The sequence below is a fragment of the Acipenser ruthenus genome, chromosome 19 (genome assembly GCF_902713425.1).
Source record: "Acipenser ruthenus chromosome 19, fAciRut3.2 maternal haplotype, whole genome shotgun sequence".
Lineage (NCBI taxonomy): Eukaryota > Metazoa > Chordata > Actinopteri > Acipenseriformes > Acipenseridae > Acipenser > Acipenser ruthenus.
In genome coordinates, this window is record NC_081207.1 from 8,444,636 (window position 1) to 8,463,902 (window position 19,267).

General features: G+C 38.7%; 1 protein-coding gene across 1 annotated transcript in view; it reads right to left on the reverse strand.

Moving 5' to 3' along the window:
- The window catches only part of LOC117424597 (dynein axonemal heavy chain 9-like), a 138,722-nt gene that overhangs the window by 106,391 nt on the left and 13,064 nt on the right, over window positions 1-19,267 (reverse strand). The window contains exons 10-25 of the mRNA XM_034041106.3: window positions 18,746-18,860; window positions 18,263-18,331; window positions 15,272-15,398; window positions 14,330-14,585; window positions 10,478-10,719; window positions 8,643-8,778; window positions 8,229-8,425; window positions 7,171-7,595; window positions 5,615-5,837; window positions 5,289-5,455; window positions 3,399-4,269; window positions 3,099-3,229; window positions 2,802-2,928; window positions 1,961-2,113; window positions 1,195-1,320; window positions 402-641 (exon numbers count right to left, since the gene is read on the reverse strand). Of these exons, the coding sequence (XP_033896997.3) occupies window positions 402-641; window positions 1,195-1,320; window positions 1,961-2,113; window positions 2,802-2,928; window positions 3,099-3,229; window positions 3,399-4,269; window positions 5,289-5,455; window positions 5,615-5,837; window positions 7,171-7,595; window positions 8,229-8,425; window positions 8,643-8,778; window positions 10,478-10,719; window positions 14,330-14,585; window positions 15,272-15,398; window positions 18,263-18,331; window positions 18,746-18,860 (3,605 nt within the window). The remainder of the gene's footprint in view (window positions 1-401; window positions 642-1,194; window positions 1,321-1,960; window positions 2,114-2,801; window positions 2,929-3,098; window positions 3,230-3,398; window positions 4,270-5,288; window positions 5,456-5,614; window positions 5,838-7,170; window positions 7,596-8,228; window positions 8,426-8,642; window positions 8,779-10,477; window positions 10,720-14,329; window positions 14,586-15,271; window positions 15,399-18,262; window positions 18,332-18,745; window positions 18,861-19,267) is intronic.

A 19,267-nucleotide genomic window follows, 5' to 3' on the forward strand; every position in this document is an offset into this window, starting at 1 on the left:
GCTGCATAATTTCTTGGTCACACTTACAAGTGTTTAATATTAACAATTAGCAGCAAGGTTTTTGCAAACAGTAGTCCTCATATGGTAATCCAGCTTTTCCTCATATTTAGTGTGGTTGTCTCCTTTTACAGAACAATGTGGACAAATAAACTGTGGACAAATAAACCCTAAAATGCATTATGAATTGCTATCTAATTAACATTAATTATTTAATGTTGAGACACAGAATGTACAATGCCAGCTCTATTAGAAATGAACTGTGAAGAAAATCTTTATATTTTATTTATGCGAGGAAACACTGATTTCAAGTGCAGTTGCCACTCCTAGGTTCTAATGGGGACATGACATGCAAAAGGCATTTCATTGCAAGGGTTTTATCTGCCCATAACAAATTAGCATACCTTCTGAGAAATCATCTTGGCCACCACATCTCTGGCGTGGACATCAATGGTGCAGATGGTCATGATCTTCTGCCTGTCTCCTGAAGAGAGCTGCCCAATCAGCATGGTGATGAGTGTGTTCAGCTGGTTCACTTGCTTCTTATAATATTCCTTCATGGCATTCTCATAGCCTTCTTCGAGTCTGGCAAAGGAAATGCCAACCTCTGTTGTCCACCAGATCTGGGTGCATGTTAGGGCCACCTAAGGATACAGGGTTAAGCAAGTTTCTAATTAAAATCGACTGACTGAAATGTAAAATGAGATCATATATGTCAATTTAGGCAGAAGACTTGCAAGTAATTCCTTGTCTACCTGAGACTGCCCTGCCAAACGCAAGAAGGAGCTTCATTTTTAGGGAACTACTCTCCCAAATGGAAGAATACCAGAGCACAAAGATCAATGCAGCAACTTGGCGCAAACAGGATTTGAACCACATTTACATGACTCACTCTGCACTGCAAGCACAACACAGCGGTGCCATTGAAATTAAAGATACGTCTAATTACAAAACAAAGCTTGCACTGTTACTTTGCAGTTGTTATTATTTAGTTCTGAGTTGACAGAGAATCTTAATTAAAACATTAATAAACCTTGTAATTGTGTAATCATTTTGGTTCCCATTGCTGAATAATTTACTCTAGTCAGGGACTCTTCTTCTGCAGCGGTGTTGAGCAGTGACTAGCTGAAGCACAGTAGGGCAATGATTCTCAGTCACAGTCTCCTTTACAGCCATTACAATGTAGCTGTGATTTACCTGAGCTGGGTAATCGAAGAGCCACTGCTCCCTGGGTTTCTCCTCATAAGCCACAACAGCTTCAGTCATCTCATGACGGACAGTTGACCTCATGGTATCCAACACTCTGTTCAGCCACGTCTCAACCTGACAACAAAACAAAACAAAACAAAACAAAACAAAACAAAACAAAAAGAGCATTTAAAAACCTGACACAGCTTACAGAAAATAAGACACTGTTAGTTTTACAAAACTAGAACCAAGCAGCTCTGTAATGTAATTTAAAGCACTCTAAAGTTTTTTGTAAAATTAACATGGAATCTTGTCTTTTCAGTTAAAATACAAGTACCGATCAATGGAAAGGACTTCAAAATACTTTCTCCAGGGATACAACTAAAGTCTACTAAAGTACCCTTTCAGCCTTTTCCAATTAAAATTACACCATGTTTTATGGATGAGCAATATACTTCCAGGATATATACTGAGCTACTTCCTCTAACTGAAGACATTTCACACAACTTGTATGGACACTGTGTAAATTACTTGAAAGAAATATTCATAGACTAAGCTACTCAAGATAGAAACCCCTGTTCCATATGATAAGACATATTCCTTATTTGCTCAATGAAATCAGGAGATGTATTTGAGATATACACAGTGTTTATTTTCTAGATTAAATATTGATTACATATCTCCAACACCTCAATTCTCAGTCTTATATTGTATAGAAATATTAAAAAAAAAAAAAAAAAAAAACAGGGACACATTTTAGGAGAATATACAGTACCTGCCCACTGCAATCACATGGCTCATTGAAGGTGACATATTCATCTTCCTTACTGTACATCCCCAGACCCATTTTAGTAGGGTTACCTTCAGAGTCTGTGTCAAACTTCATCTTTGCTGTATTGTCAAACAGCTTGGAAAGATGTCGCTGAACCTGTGCAGTATAAAGGGATTCAGTTTCTCAAATACAATATGCTCATTAATAACCGTTTAAAATGTGACTACCGGTACCACTATTAGTAGATACATGGTTCTGGATCTCAGTGATCTATCTGGATAAAAATAATCATTTTTTTAAACCATTCTTAAAGCCCACAACATTTATATATATTATAATTATATAAATATATAATTCTGTTATTTTGCAATGTGCCTCTATTGCGTTGACAAATCGCCACCGGAGGGATATCCAACACTAATCTATTAATAATGCTCTGCAACTATAGGGGAAAGAAAAAGTATAATATTATTTTAAAAACAAGTGCATCACTGCAGTCATTTCAGTGTCTGGTATGGTGTTCTGATCAGTACGAATTTGCAGGACAGAGGGCTGAAAAAAAGAACTACTGCCCTCTGGAGGATAAAAGCACAGTGTGCTAATACTTCACTACTGCAAAAATAAGAAGCAGTAAAAATGCGTGTTGTTCAGCATCCTGATTAACTAAAAACAGGAATATTATCTGTAATAACTGGGAAGTATATAAATGTACATTACATTTAAATGACTCTCATTTATTTTACTAACTATCTGATATGTACAACATTCACTTATTATCTTTATTTTGACTCAGGTGTAATCATTCCTAACACGTTAATATTCCTGGCGGCAAAGGATCTCTAACCTGTTGAGGGTTTGTTCCGTTAGATAAAATGTCCAGCAAATCTGCAGAAGAGATGAAGTAAAACCTGGGAAATGCCAGTCTCTTGGTGTCGAGGTACTCAGCCAGGGCCTTCTCACAGAGAGCAAGTCTGCATATGGGGTAAGAGAGTTAGTTACACCTTATATAAGTTTACTATAGTAGTAAACTTTAATGTTTTTAAAGGAGCAATAACCATAATTTCCTGTGCTGTGGGGCATTGTTACCCTAATCACTAAAATAATGAATGCTGGACTAAATCGTAAATGCAATGCTACCCACCTCTTTTGAATGTCTTCTAGTTTTTCATACAGTCCAGGTTTGTTGGTAGCTTGCACAACATTAGGAGTTTTATTGGCATCATTTGCAAGCTCGTTGAAGTCAGAATCAATACCTTCAAATCGTTTGGAATCCTGTTAGAGAATCAACATTTTTTTTTTAGTTAATAGACAACTAGAGTAATATGACAAGGTGGTTAACTTTGTCATTACAGGTCAATTAAGTTGCAGGAATGCCTCAGGTGACCCAAAATTACAGTATTTGGCCGAAACAGTCATACTTCTATATATTGAAATGCCGTACCTCAGGTAACTGTGATCGGATATCTTCAGAGCCAATGAAGATGCTCTCGAGGTGGGACCAGGTGCGCTGTACCTCAAACCAGATGAAAATGACAGAGTCAGCAGTGGAGAGCTTCTGTTGCCAACTGGATACCTCCTCCAGGAAAAAAGCAATGTACTTGGAGGTCATGAGGTTCTGAAGCTGGACCTGGTTATCTTCCAAGGTTTCTATGAGCTCCTCGTCGGACCGAAGCAGAGGAACCTTGGTCCTTGGGTGAGGCTCGTACTGGAACTCCATGCTGCTCCAAGTGGCATTTAGCTCTTTCAGTACCTTCTCCATGCCCATCTCCTTCACCGCCTTGTCTACAATCCCTCTGACCTCATCCTCAAAGTTGTGTAGATTCAGCTGCAGGAGGTCAGCCAAGGTGGTGTCCTCATCCATTGTAAACTTGACACCTGTGGCTTGCATCAGCTGGTGCCAATGTCTTTCCCTGATGGCTGGGTTTTGAAGTTCAGCCACAGCCCGAAGTGACGTCAGTATGTTCTTAACGGTGTTGTCCAGCCCAGCAAAGGCATCCCATGCTCTCGATTCTTTATCCAAGCCTCGAATTTCTTTGGAAAACCTCTTGCACTCTAAATCCATGTTCTCCACGTTGATCTCCCGCCACCGCGTGGTCTTCCAGTCGTTCATGCTGGAGTCAACCAGCGTGATCATATCCCAGAGTTCCTTCAGGAGGAACACTTCCTTTCTGCACTGCTTCAGTTGTTTGTAGTCTGGGATGTTAACTTCAAACAATCCAGAAGACTCAATTATGCCAGACATGTCCGACTCCTTCTCAGATATCTGTTTATGGGCAGTATCCAGCATCTTGTATGGGTTTACACTGTCAAACCTAGAAGAAAAACAGCCATGATACAACCAGAAAAGGGACATTTTGTTGCCTGACCATTTCAGATTTTTCTAGAAAAATTCATCTGGGGGGTTTTGGACCTGCTGAGTTCAGAAATGCCAAACTTTTTTAAATATTTATTTCCTCTTTGAGCTGTGACCTGGCAAAGGTCAACCTAAAGTGAAAAAGTGACCCTGACCAGAAAAATCACCCTGGGCTCAGCTTTGACGCTACCATGTGTAGCACCTCTTTCGACTCGTAATGAATAGGGCTTGAGAGAAAAACATACCAGACACACCTAATTCACTTTTGGCAAGTTGCTAGGCGAGGGGTAAGTGACGAGTTTTATTCAAACTTCAGCTGAACCCTTTACCCTGTAGGGGATGTGGGTCCTAAAATGTTAGTATTGGTGTAAGAACCTTAGTGACCACTCTTCAAATTTTGTGAAATACTTTTGGTTTCAAGTCCCCCCACTGGTCATTAACCCCCCTCTGAAATTAGAATTTTAGGCCAAAATAATAAAGATATTTTTGGATAGATGTTGATGAGATCTACAAGAATGAAGCAAAACATTTTGGTATCTGCGGATTTTGGATTTGTGAAGCTGCATTTGCAGTCGAGCATTGTTTATGGCCACTTTGGTGAGGCTAAAGTACCACACAGTCCTAACCAAACTGGCGTTTTTCTTCAATTTGCATTGTCTGGGGTTAAATCTAAAGTAAAAAAGTGACAGGGTGTGCTTTGAGTGGCACTAGCTTGGAGCTGAGGGGTTATGAACTTGCATGTGGAAATTACATTTCTTTGTTACAGTTACACATTTGAAACTACCAAAACCTCAATTAGGTGTGTTTTAAAAACTACAAATTGATAGAAAACACAAAAAATGCAACTTCAAAAATCTGCCAAAAATCCCAGATCCACGGATACCAAAATGTTTTGCTTAATTCTTGTAGATCTCATCAACATCTATCCAAAAATATCTTGATAGATTCATTTGGGGACTCCTTGTGCTTCTTTCTTACCTGAACGGTGCGTCCTTGCGGAACTGTTCTCTGAATTTATGCTGCTCGACATCGAAGGCTGCACACTTTCTTCGGAGGATGGTCACTTCATTTGCCTGTAGTGGAGCTACCTGCTGCTTCACTAGGATTGCCTGCTTCTTTACATTGTTCCATTTCTCAGGCAGCTCCTACATATAAAAAAAGTCTCCTGTGAATCTCTAAAACAACAGCTTCATATGTAGGACTCAGTTTGTCCATTTTTTACCCGCATGTGTCACATGACTCAAAGCAAACTCATGATATCCCCACCCCAAACATGTAACTAAGGTAACAAATGCTTACAGTACCTCCAGTTGTTGGTAAACCTCTTCTGGTAACTCCTGTTCGTATGTCTTGAGCAACTCTATCGTTTGTTTCAGTGGCTCGAACATCTCATCTGTGTTGTTCTGTCTCTCTTTCACAGCCATTAAATGACCCATGACCTCCACCAGACCACTATAATCCCCTTCGGCTACCTTATTACCAAGTCCTCTTTCACCCACTTTGATAAACTGCTCAAGATCTGATAAGCTAAGGGAAACATGTTTGAATAAAATGGATTAGGACAGACCTGAGACAGGCACATAATGTAACAAGGTATGTAAGTAGTGAAGATACAGCTAAACCCCCGAAGGATATATGACATTACAGTTGCCAATGCCATGGAAAAGTAGATCACCAAAAGCAAGATCCACAGCATGTCATAATAAATGGTTTTGCAGTTTTATTCAATTTGGATAAGCAGTTACCCAAATATAGCCTTTAATAGCTCAACTCATCAATTGACAGTACATTGTAAATGTAGGTTGCCATCACCTATCTTCACAGTTTGAACATTGAAGTTTATTCTAAAACACTCACATTACTCATCAAGTTTGTTTTTGCAACTTGGATGGCCTCTTACGTGTACATCTGATCCACTTAGAAACTTCAGACCCAACTGCTTTTAAAGATGGTTGTGGACCTTGGTTGTATCTGGCTTTCCACCAAATGTCAGGTTGTTTAAGGCAAATGTACTCAAGTTACTGTGGTAAAGTCATTGGTGGTGACAGATGATGGATGTATGCCATAGTGATGACTATAGTATATGGATACTCAATGGTTTGGCATGTATACAACTTTACTTTATCCCAATCGCCGTGGATAATTCAAGTTTTAGCATTCACGATTTAAGGTAACATTTACATGATCCCCTTAAAAACAGTATATATATATATATATATATATATATATATATATATATATATATATATATATATATAGTGTAACAGCAGCGGGAATGTGAGACAGCAGGGAGGGGGTTAAAACCTCCCTGAAGAAGAAAAAAAGAAAGAAATGCACCTTTTGTATCGTTTAATTGTTTTGTTAATTGTTCTTTTGTTTAATTTAACTGTTTTATTATTTAATTATTCCCTGCACCTGGGCAGTAATTGAGAATTGGGACCAGGTGCAGGGTATTTAAGAGGAGCAGTCAGTCTGCTCAGGGCTGCTGAGTAGAAGGAAGCAGAAGAGAGGTGCTCTGCTTCCGAGCAATCATACAAAAGTAAGTACTGGAGACCTGCGTGGTTTGTTTTGGTTTGTGGTGTCAGGTAAACGGCTTAGTCGTTCTGAAAGTTAGTTAGGGATTAACCTGTGTAGTAAGTGCTCCAAAACGGAGTTAGGTTTTGTTTTATGTTTTGTTTATTTGTGTGTTGATTAAAAAAATTAGCGCAACCGTGCTTAAAAATCCATTTCTGTTGTGCTGGGTCGTATTTTTAAAGGGGCACAAACCCGTGTGAGCTACAGATCTTTCACTATATATATATATATATATATATATATATATATTCAGTAACCTTTTTCTTCAAACAGTTGGTCTTCTCACCTGTTTGTTACATGCTCAATCAGGTGCTGCTTGAACATAAGGCTCCATTTCTTAATGATGTTCAGAAGGGCACATTTAAAGGGCCGGCCATCTATTTTCATCCATCCATCAAATACACTGATGGGCTCCAGGCTGTTGACTTCATCATAGATCTTCTCGTAGGAGTCGACCTGTTCTTTGAACTGATCTAACGAGGGGGGAGTCTCAGGGACCCCATCTTCAGCATGGGCCTCTATCTCTTCACTGGTAAGAACATGCCCATACAGCAAGAACTGTCGCATGAACTCCTTTCTATCATCTACATAGAGGTAAGAGTAATGGTCAAAGGAGTTCCTGTAGTCACAGCATTTGGTCATGACATGCTGAACACACTCCATCAGAAACTGACGCATGTCTGCAAGGTCTGCCATGTCTTCCATGTCCGCCTAGGAAAACAAATATATTCCCGTTATTATAATAATCAATATCTAGTCTTTAATTTTTTAGACGTAGTATTTATTTCTATAAAAAGCTTGAGGGCTTAAAACATCCTTTTCACACATACTAAAACTCCAGCTTAATGGTTCATACATCAACATAAAGTCTGTATATTAAATTATAGAACAGGGTATCTAGTTATAGCCAATAAAAACACAAGAAAAAATTAAATCGATTCTGCCCGGTATAATATATTCATGTTTACTTAAGTATTTTTAAAATGTGTTCATCTAATTGGTAAGGTGACTGATCAATAAAGCAGAGCGTATAGTCTGCATGCAGCAGTTAAAAAGTGTTTCACTTTTTAGTTTGCTATCCAACCTCCTAACGTAAAATGTTGAAATTTAAGGAAGGGATCCTTATTGAGCCAATAAGCTCTTGTGTATACTGTAAAATCATTTGTTTTATTGATTGGTTACCAATGAGATGAAAGTTTAAAAAGATATATATTCTAACTACAGTACTTGGGCAGCAATTTCCACAACACAACTGTGTTTCAAGACATGTACATCAATCTGTAATGCAGAGGAGTGGTTAAGCAGTGTGGTAGATCAGGGTAATGAACCTGTGTAATAACCTACCTGATAATGTGGGAAGCTGCTGTGCTCTGCAAGCCTCAGTACTAGAGAAGACATTCTGTAGATATCATTAATGATGCCTTCCACAAGGTCATAAAAGCCATCGCTGGCCCCCAACTCGAGGGAAGGCTTGAACACCATATCTGGGACATGGAGATCCAACTGTGCTTCAAACAAAGGAGCCAAGCCACTCTTTGGATCTGAAGACAAACAAACAAGTCATATGTACTGTAATCTATCTATCTATCAGAACATGCCAAGAGAGCTGTGTTTAATGTTGTGAGCTATGAATGGTTCCACAGGTTTCTCAGGGTAATAAATCAATATTATATAGGGGTATATATTATAAGGGGTATTATATATTATAAGGGGTATTTTCTTTTAGAAGTTGTGTGATTTTTAGCATGCTCATCTTACCTGTGTTATCCAAGAGGAATTTAAGGGAACACTCAATGCTGCTGAAGAACCCATCAATTACCATTTCATCAATGTAATCTACATAAGCTTTCCACATGTCTGAGTTTGGATCTGCTTTTAAAAGCTCTAGATTTTCCTGAAACAAAAGGCAAAAGAATCAGCATTAATTCCTATCCAACACAATGAACAACTGCAACACGCCATGTTGGATACATTTAAACTGCGCTCAGTTGTGTATTTTCATTATTTTAAAGTGCGGAAATAACAAATGATTGCAACAGATAATCTCTCCCCCAGGTGCCTTTATACATCTGTTGTCTGTGATGCTCCATTAAAGGAGAGCTTGGATGTGCCCAGTGTTCAAATGATTTGAAGTGCTGTAATGGTGGATCTATGATTTTCATTACATGAGAGTAGGTGTTAAAACGTCATGCTGATATTGGACTCGGCTCTCGCCAAGATAAGCACCAACTAAGACATTGCTTCTAATATGATCCATCTGCGTTTCCTTCCATCTGATGATGTAGATATCCTTCTGCCTGGTGTTGATGGCTGAAGTGTAATTCTGGCTCCAGGGATCAGCCTATTTTGCCTCCCTGGCACATCAGCTGCAATGCTGGCTCCAGGGATCAACCACAGTGCAGCCTCACTAGCGCATCAGCATGACAACCGTCTGGACTGAGCTGAGTAAGGTACTATTCTGGAGTCTTCAAGTGGGCACCTTCCATCCTTGGTGTTTCGTCGACTAGCCCACGACACCTTAAGAGGGCTTGACAGTGATTCTGGCATCCCAGCATCACCCCCATCCGTCCTCCAGTCAGCTAAGCCCAGCTTACTTACCTTCTTTTATATCAATGTTTTGTTTGATTTTTTTTACTGTGCTTGAGTTCCCCAACCAGAATCTTTTTGTCTCAACCACAGCCAGTTGCTGCTCCTCTCTGCTGCTTCAGATAAGCTCTTCACTATGCATCGCAACTCTTGACCACCGAATCCAATGTCTCTGAGAAACCGGGTTGTGGAGTGTGCCACAAATCCTCAACAACCCACCTCCACTGGGTAAACCTGGACTCTCCATCCTCACTGTTTCGCTTCAGCAGCTAGTTGGGAACCTAGTCATGACGCCAAGTAAACAGTCCTTGGCTGAGACCCACCTTACATCCTGTCAAAATGTGTCTTAATGTAGCTGGCAATGAACACAGAGGACACCAGGGTTCCTCTCCTACCCATAGATTAAGGTTCTGTGGTGATGGGAGAACATCATATGTTGACCTGATGAAGTAACTGATCCTGCTCTGTTCCATTGTCCATATATCTCGCCAGCCGATCTTGCATTGTTCCACACTCTCCCATCTCGTCCATTTTCCCTGCTTGTCCTGTGAAACTGCCTTTACTCATCTCATCCTTGCCTCCTGCTTTTGCACCTCGTTGACTGTAGCACTGAAGAAACCAGGACCTTATCATTTGGATAAAGATTACCTGCCTCAAGCCTGTCCTAGAAGATCACCCTATTGGAGGGAGGCAACAGCAGACTCCATGCTTATTTGATCGTTCTTCTCTTTTTCAGAATGCCAATTGTATGGAATGATGTGGTGGTTTTGTAATGCAGAGTATTGTTTCCAAATGTATGCAGTTTCATGTAAATATAATTATGTGCATGCTGACTGACCACTGTAACAGTTTAGTTCCCCAAGCTAAAAGAGACAACGCTTAACAAAACCACTACTGGGGATAACAATGCTCTGAGTTCTGAGGGCACCTACCATTGCATAACAACAGCTCAACTTGTAAGCTGATTGGTTGATTGGCAAACACACACATTGTATCTGTCACTGTACCTTCAGAAGAGTGTGGATTTTGTTCCCAGATTCTTTGATAGCGCTATAACGCTTCTCCAGTCTCTCTTGTCTGTCGTCCAGATTGAGGAGGGAGTCTTTCTTCCCTTCTTTCCTCTCGAAGATCGGAGCCACCCAGGTCTTCATGATGTTCTGCATCTCCTCCACATTGTCTTTTGTTTTTTGTAACCTTCTTTCAAGATCATGGACAGCATCCCGGACTGTCTGGATATAATCCCAGACACCTTCAATATTAAACAGAGAGAGTCACAATTAATAACAAACACAGAGTAAGGACCGGTGTCATCTGAGCAAACACAAACCCTAAACTAGTGTTCTTTCAAGCAGAGAACGTCATTGTTTAACTAATAGTAATATGGTACTTAATCACTTCATGTGTTGTAGTTCAAACTCACACTGATTGTCAGACCATGTGACCTACAGCAAAGGTACTAGGATGCAGCAGTCTACAGTGTTGTGCATTTCTTAGTGAGGAACCAAAGAAAAAAACCACACACATAGCACAACAAAAGAGGGACCTGTAATGTTAACAATGTGTAAGACACCTAGGGGTAGATGTACTAAGATGGGCCAGTCGCAGCGCAAACATATACCGCAATTTGCATTTTCTATGCGACATTTTGTTGTATGTATTAAGAGAAAATAAGTTGATGAAAAGAGCCACAATATGCTAATTTAAATATTTGTTGAGTCTTCTTAGCGGGATCTCTAACATTATACACTGCGAGAGTCCTGCGACATTGTTCATATAAATAGCGGGAGTTGGGTTGTGGTTTGCTGCAGCAGAAGGTTCCCATAGGCCAACCTTTATACATCCAAGGGTGCAAGAATTAAAATGACATTGTGTTTGTTAAATGTAAATGCCTTCTGTACAATGCATTCTGTTCCATCTTCATTTTACCTATTGTAATACTGTTATATATAAAAAATGAAAGGCAGTTTAATCCCTATAGTGGGGCCCCAACATTCACCCCCAAAAAGCTTTTCAGAATCATACAGCGGCCCCTCACTAAACTGGACCAAGGAGGTGTCGGGTTTAAAAACAATATAACAAAACTGCACAAACATACATTTATAGTGCTCGATGCAAGTAAATAATTGCACTGAAATAACACTTTTGTGTTTTGGGTAGGTTACACATTACATTATGTAAAAATATAAATCTGTACAGTAGGCCTATACAGTATACAGTACAGTAGAAAAATCAAATGAATACCTAGCACACTTTCTTTTTACTTTAGCCTACTGGTATCACAAAATAAATCATGCTGCTACATTGTACACAGTGGTGTACAATGCAAATAAAGATTATTTTAAATTGAAACAAATGATTGTGGCATTTATTATTTAGACAATTAACACAAAATAGATCATGGTCCAATAAGATGCTCAGAATGAGCTGGAGAGGTTAGTGACACATGTGTTCCCAACACTTGAGGAAACCAGAAATCTCATAGAAATTTGTTTTCAAGGCTTGCAAGTACACCCTGACTTTAGTGAAAATTAGGTTTGCCTCAAAAATGCATTGAGCACAACCGGCAATGCACGACAAAAAGCAGACTGGGAAATGCCAGCAAGAATTGCGACTGTTTAAAACATGCTTAACAAATTGATGCAATTGTAAGTGTCGCAATTGTCCAAGAGTATATAGCTGCAGAACGAAGGCTCCCACAGCGTAGCTCACACAGGGCAGTGCTGCGTGCTTCATTGACCCTCAACACCCCTACCACGTGACCATAATACCCCATGAATCTAAGGTTTAGGGTTAGGTTGTTGTTGTGTGTATTTAAAGTTACGGCCAATACCCCACGAACCTTAGGTTTAGGGTTAGGTTATTGTTATGAAATAAACTTCGTTTTAGTAACTAAATTTATCACCCTTATCATGTAGCATGACGTACATGATGACGTCTATTACGAGTTGTGCACGCAGCAGTACCCTGTGTGAGCTACCCTGTGTGAGCTACCCTGTGTGAGCTGCGCTGTGGGAGCTTTCGTTCTGCAGCAATACCACTCTCCAATTGTCGGCAGCTTTTGTACATCTCATTATAATATTTGAGAACCCTCATTTGCATTATCTCTACCCCCATTTTGCGAATTTATGCAGGAACACCCATAATTACATTTAAGGTTGAACCGCAAAGAAAAACTGCTGTCGCAAAGCATTTCCTAAAAAGTCGCTATTTATTATTATTTTATTATTATTATTTATTTCTTAGCAGACGCCCTTATCCAGAGCGACTTACAATTGTTACAAGATATCACATTATTTTTACATACAATTACATTATTTTTTACACATTATTTTTTACGTACAATTACCCATTTATACAGTTGGGATTTTACTGGAGCAATCGAGGTAAAGCACCTTGCTCAAGGGTACAGCAGCAGTGTCCCCCACCAGGGATTGAACCCACGACCCTCCGGTCAAGAGTCCAGAGCCCTAACCACTACGCCACACTGCTGCCCCATTGCGCATGCTTAGTACATTTCACCCTAGACTTCCGACTCGTCTGCAAGTGGTTTGCGACTATTGCGACAGGAGCAACACTTTAGTACATCTACCCCCTAGTGTTCTGAGATTCCTTAAAAAAAAAAAGAAGTTAAATAACAATGCAGCTTTTAAACCTTCGATATGCTAGGTTGTATAGCAATGTACTGCTTGGGGAATTATTTGATGTACAATCCATCAACTTGTGTTTTACAGTGTATATGAGATTGTGAGCAATATTGAATTTAGTGTAAACCAAGGAAAATAACAAGGTCCAGTTCACTTAAGCAAAGCAAAAACAAAAAGCACCATAGTGGATCTTCACCCTGTTAAAATGAATGTGACTGTTGCTTAGAGCCAGGTCATAATTGGTTTTGAAGCTTGTCAGAGGAAGGCTGGGGTGTTAAAAAAATCAATGTTCTCTGTGTCTAAAACCTTCAAAGTGCAACGGAACACTGTCAACATTTTAGAAGCAATTTATTAAATACGATGGCTTCCTGGTGAGGTTTGTTTATTGTTATTTCTGTTTAAATAAGAAGCAAATAAAGTCAAATAGACAAACACTGTGGCAAGTGCTCTCTTCGGTCAATTATGTGTGTCTACTTGACTATGATCCAGCTATCCCCCCAATGGGATAAGCCACAGCTGGATTTTAGTGGGGTATTTTACATCGCTGAGCAATCACCATGGATTGCATCAACCACCTATCCTATGTAGGAGGCTGTGTGGTCCAGTGGTTAAAGAAAAGGGCTTGTAACCAGGAGGTCCCCGGTTCAAATCCCACCTCAGCCACTGACTCATTGTGTGACCCTGACCAAGTCACTTAACCTCCTTGTGCTCTGTCTTTCGGGTGAGATGTAGTTGTAAGTGACTCTGCAGCTGATGCATAGTTCACACACCCTAGTCTCTGTAAGTCGCCTTGGATAAAGGCGTCTGCTGAATAAACAAATAATAATAATAATAATAATAATAATATCCTTATGGCTGTGGTGCAGGCTGATCAAATCAAACCTCAGTTTCTTAAAGGCTCTTATAAAAATGATTGTTTTAAAAATATGTTTAATGCTTACTTAGATCTGGTTTCATAGCAGTAATCAGCAAAGACACTCATTTCAAAAAGAGATTTGTTACAGCTATGCTTTCTAGGGTTATGTTTAATCAGCATGAAGATATCTCCCAGTATCCCTTCTATATGTTACCATGAAGCAGTCCTGTCTTGACTTTTAATGTATCTATAATGTAGACTTGGCATCTATAAAGGTTCCTTGTGATAGACTACAAAGAAGATAACACTCAAGGAAAATAAAATCACCCAATTCAAAAACAATATTCCTTGACTCTCACCTTCGTCCTTCCAGTTAAGCGTCTCCTCCGCCTCTTTGAGCTGCGAATCTATGTCTTGTAGTTGCCCCTCTATAAGAGGGAATTCCACCTCCAGCACAGACTTTACAACCTTATTGTACCAGTTGATGGTGAGGTCTAAATTAGCCACATACTGCCTGTATGATTCCTTGTTGGAGTAGATCTCTTCAGCTGTATCGGGGATCATTTCTGTCTGTCCTGATTTCACGTATTTCACCTCTCTTAATACGGACACCAACTACAATACATGAAAAGGGAACTTAAAATGGCTGTCTTCATGCATTGATCCAGTCACCAATCAATTAGTAACTTTTTATCAAAGGAAACCAACATTCAACAAACTAGTGACTGAGAAGGTTACTTCCATTTTAGCAAGTGTCTTCTGTGTACTATATAAGATCTGTCCATTGCTACTGTTGCCACAGTACACTGAAGGTGGCACTAGATTAAATGTGTGTCTACTTGATGTGGTTTGTTATCAGTTTTATCAATTTTGACTGAGTACAGAAGTGATGGATGAATTAATTTTAGTTTTTTTTTTTTTCGCATAAGTTGTTTCAAACTACAGTTGTGTGACCCAGTGTGCCCAATACAATATTTTAATGTATTTGCTTAGTTTTATATCATTATAATTGTTTTTTCAGGAACCAGTGTTTTTTTTTCATTCACATAAAAGGCCCAATTGTACCCTGGAATAAACATATGATAAATAAGCCTTTGTACTGAAACAAACAAACAAACAAAACAGTCTAAGGGTTTTTTTTTTTTTTTTTTTTTTTTTTTTACATATAAACATAAGTTATGGTTTTTGGATAATTCAATTCATATCATAAAACCAACAACAATTTTGTTCACCCAAACCTGCCAGGAAAAAAGAATTTTTTTTATTTTTTTTTTAAATAAAATCACATATTTGCAGCCTACCTGAGGATTAAAATTGACAGTAATGAGTTTGGAGTCAGGATCTCGTGAAATAAGTGGTTGTGTGAGATTGTACTGAGATTTCTCTGCAACTGTCTGCGTCCAGATATTATAGAGCTTCTGAGAGTACCTGCAATTGAGAGTTTGAATTAAACACATTGCTTCTTTGTCGTCTTCACAAACATAAAACTGCTTTCAAAACACACAAAACCTGAAACTACAGCAAAGGATGTTTAATATCTGCTGCAGCATCTCGGAAGCAAAGCTGACAGAATTTTACAACGAAAGCTGATGTATGCAAAAGGCACTGAAAGAATTTAAGCACTATTGTCTGACATAACGGTCATGACCTGCTAAATAAATTAACCGTCAGGTGACCTGAACCGATGGCACTTAACGAAAGACTAGGTCAATTATCTACAAGTAATGAGTGCTGCAGAGGATATTAATGCTGTTATGAACCAAATCAATCTTTTTTGTGTATGAAGAGATTTTTTTTTTGTATGAAGAGATTTTTGTACATGTTTTTTTGGTTATATTTTGATCTGATTCACTCAAACTGATTGAAGTTTATTGCTCTTTAAAGCCTGTTAGTTTCTAAAGGAGATCTACCAGTCGGATTATAACCACTCTATTCTGAACCTGAATCAATAGAAATGTAAGATTCTGTTCCTTACAATCACCCCCTGTGAACAGGCTGGCTGATAGGTGATGTCAGACCAGGAAGGATCACAAACAGTCAGGCCTGCGAGGTATGCAAAGCGCCGGTGCGTGTATTTATTGTAAATAATAACAAAACACCAGATAGAAAACAAAATGGCATGTTGGCCAAAACAAATAGACAAACAAACACTAACAAACAACAAGTACCGTAGCAATTGTTATTATTCTCTAATTCTTACTTTCTCCTCACACTCTCTCCCGTTCTCTCCACACTGAACCCCCAACCCCGTGTGCCTGAAACATTCATTCTGTTATAGAGCTGTGTCGAGACTCGATTGCTAATCAATCATTCAATTGAATCTCAGCACAGTTTGCACGTGAACTAATTGTGCACTTCCCGTGCCCCCATACAATTACCCATTTTAATCAGCACGTGAAGTGGTTGTGCATTTCCCCGTGCCTAAATACAAATATACATTTTACATTACCTGTGCTACATAACCCACACCCATGTGCACCACTACAATAATACATATAACAGACAACATAAAACACAAAACAGGCACAGGGGCGGGGCACACCGCCACACCCCCTTTTAAGGGGTGTATTGGCACATACCGTTTGCACACTGGAAAGGAAAACTATGTCTGGGTATCTTAGTTTGCTAAGAAGTACTGGCAGCTGATACACCTTATTGCTTCCACTTTGGTCCTTTTAATAGACAGGAAAAGCTTGTGTGCGAACAGGGAGCCTAATTCTAGCATGAAATAGATTGAAGATCTTTTAGTTTTGACCCTGCCTATTTGTTATTCTGGGAAAAAAGACTACAGTTTGCTGTATTGTACGGATTGCTGATGCAAACTACACAGAAGGCAACTTTTAATACCTAATGATGTACAGTACATTAACTCAAAGTTTTGTTCTGCCTCTGTAGTTTTTATCACATTTCATAGGGTTACATTTTCTAAGGTATTTACTCTAAATCAGCACTAGAACTTTTTTTTTTTTTTTCAAAAAAGACAAAAGTTAACAATATGTTATTATTGTTATTGTTCTTTTTATTGTTATTGAATTTGCATGCAGGCGGACGAATCCGTCCGTCCTAATCATTATTGTCTTTATGTGCAGGCGGTCGAGCACCGTCCGTCTTTTATTATTTGCTGTTTGAGACCGGCGAGAGAGCCTTTCTTGTAATATGTAGTCGTGGGGATGGGGTTAAAACCCCTTCCCTATAACTCTCGTGGGAATGTGGCTGGAGCCTTAATAAGGTAATTTATTAATAGGTAATTAAGGCTCCAGCCACGAATATAAAAGACCCACTCGGCTCAGAGGGGGGTTGGATGTTCAGAGGTGGAATGAGAGCAAGAGGAGCGAGAGAAGCAAGAGAGAAAATTAAAAACAAAGCATACAGGATCAGTGAAGGCATTTGCCCAGCCTGACCTGTATTGGCTGTTCGATTTTTGTGTTCGTGATTTTGTTTTGTTTAAATATTTATTTTGTTCTGTGACCAGTGTTTTTGTGTTTACACTTTATTTTATTTTATTTTTGTATTTAATTAAACGGCGCACTGCGTCTTTTTGCCCTGCACTACTGCCTGTGTTTTCTTTCTGGTTCCTGAACCTGATGTCACCACCCACACGCCATACAAAGCCATCTGTGACAATGACGATTTTTTTTTATGTTCCAAACATTCATTTAATAATAAACATTCAAGTAGTTTTCTGTTCCACAAACATATATGCAAACTTTCAACTGAAGCAAAACACTTGTTACCTTGCTTTAAAATTTGAATTTTAAACTCCCACAACCTATCACCTGTTCAGTTAAGGGTATGGTTTAGTATTGTATTCAATAATATTCCCATTTGACAATATGTATCAGGATTAAAAATCACAGAAAACTGACATTGTGCTGCGTTAAAACACTGCCGAGTAATGCAAGTCCTAGTTAAAAAAAAAGTGCTTTTCTTACAAAAGCTTCTTTTGTTACCAAAGTCAATAAAGCAAAAAACATTTTTGTGTTTTGTCTTGAGTATTTTTCTGCTCAGCAAGCTCAGTGATTGCATACATTATTTAAATGTTTTTTGAACAAAATATACAGTAGGAACAGTTCAGGTAAACACTGACATCGATTTATCCCATACTGTTGCTACAAACTATCATGCAAATTCAATAACAGTACTACATATCACTTATCATCTCTATTGGGAAAGAGAAATATTAACATTGTTTGTCCATTTAAACAGTTATTGCAGACTTTCCATATGCTGCTTCAATAATACAGTCTTTCTAGTCAAATGTAAGGTTATAGAAATTCTATTTTTTCACTTACTTGTCAAGCAGCTCCATCATCTCTTCATATTTCTGTATCATTCTTTTTCCTTCCAATGATTCCATGCATCTAGGTAGATGAAACTCAGTTAGCTTTTAAATGTATTTTTAAAATGTGCATACTGTATATACATCTAATTTAATTGAGCCTATATACATTTACAGCGGTGTGCAATAGAAGCATGTGAAGATTACTTAAAAAAACACACCAAAACAATTATAAACTAATAAATGGAGAGGCTGCTAAATTTACCACGATACAATTCAATATGGAAAACACCATTTCTTTTCAAATAAACTTGATGAAGAGATCAAAGCGGCCCTAAAAACGTATGTGTATTTCTTATATAGTGGCCTTTTGTTTGCATCCCTGAACTAATACAGTTAATACAGCCACTGCTACCAAATGCATCAACTGATACAGATTCATATTCAATAAACATACAAAGCATACATAACTCAACCCAGACCCAGAGATACTCACGGGTGTGTGACGTGCCTGAAGTTCCCGAATGGCACATGGATGCGTTCTTGCATTTCTTGAGCCCACCGGAGCCCACCGCCTACAGATGGCATGTTCTTATTGACTGGTGTGTAGCCTAAACAAAGTGCAGGAAATACAATGTGATTGCAACAAAGACTTTGCACAAATCATCCTAAAACTAAACATTTTATCTAACATGCAACTAAAGCCCATCTAATCCCACACTTTGGTAGAGTTGCAAAGGTGCCTATTGTATTTATTTTCTGAACTCTAATATACAATCATGTGTTTTCTAAATCATTCTATATAGCTGTTTCAGTGCATTACTTACTATATTAAATATTGATAATGTCCTCTTTCAACCTCCACTAAAGATGTGCACCTGTGCTTTCTGCTCCCTCTGCAATAGTGCCAACAGTAAGTTAGCAAATGCAAAATCTCTGTAGAGGGTGCAGAAATTACAACATGCTCCCCTAGTGGTCATTTTTAAAACCTTTTCAGTTTCTGAAAAAGGAAATGTAG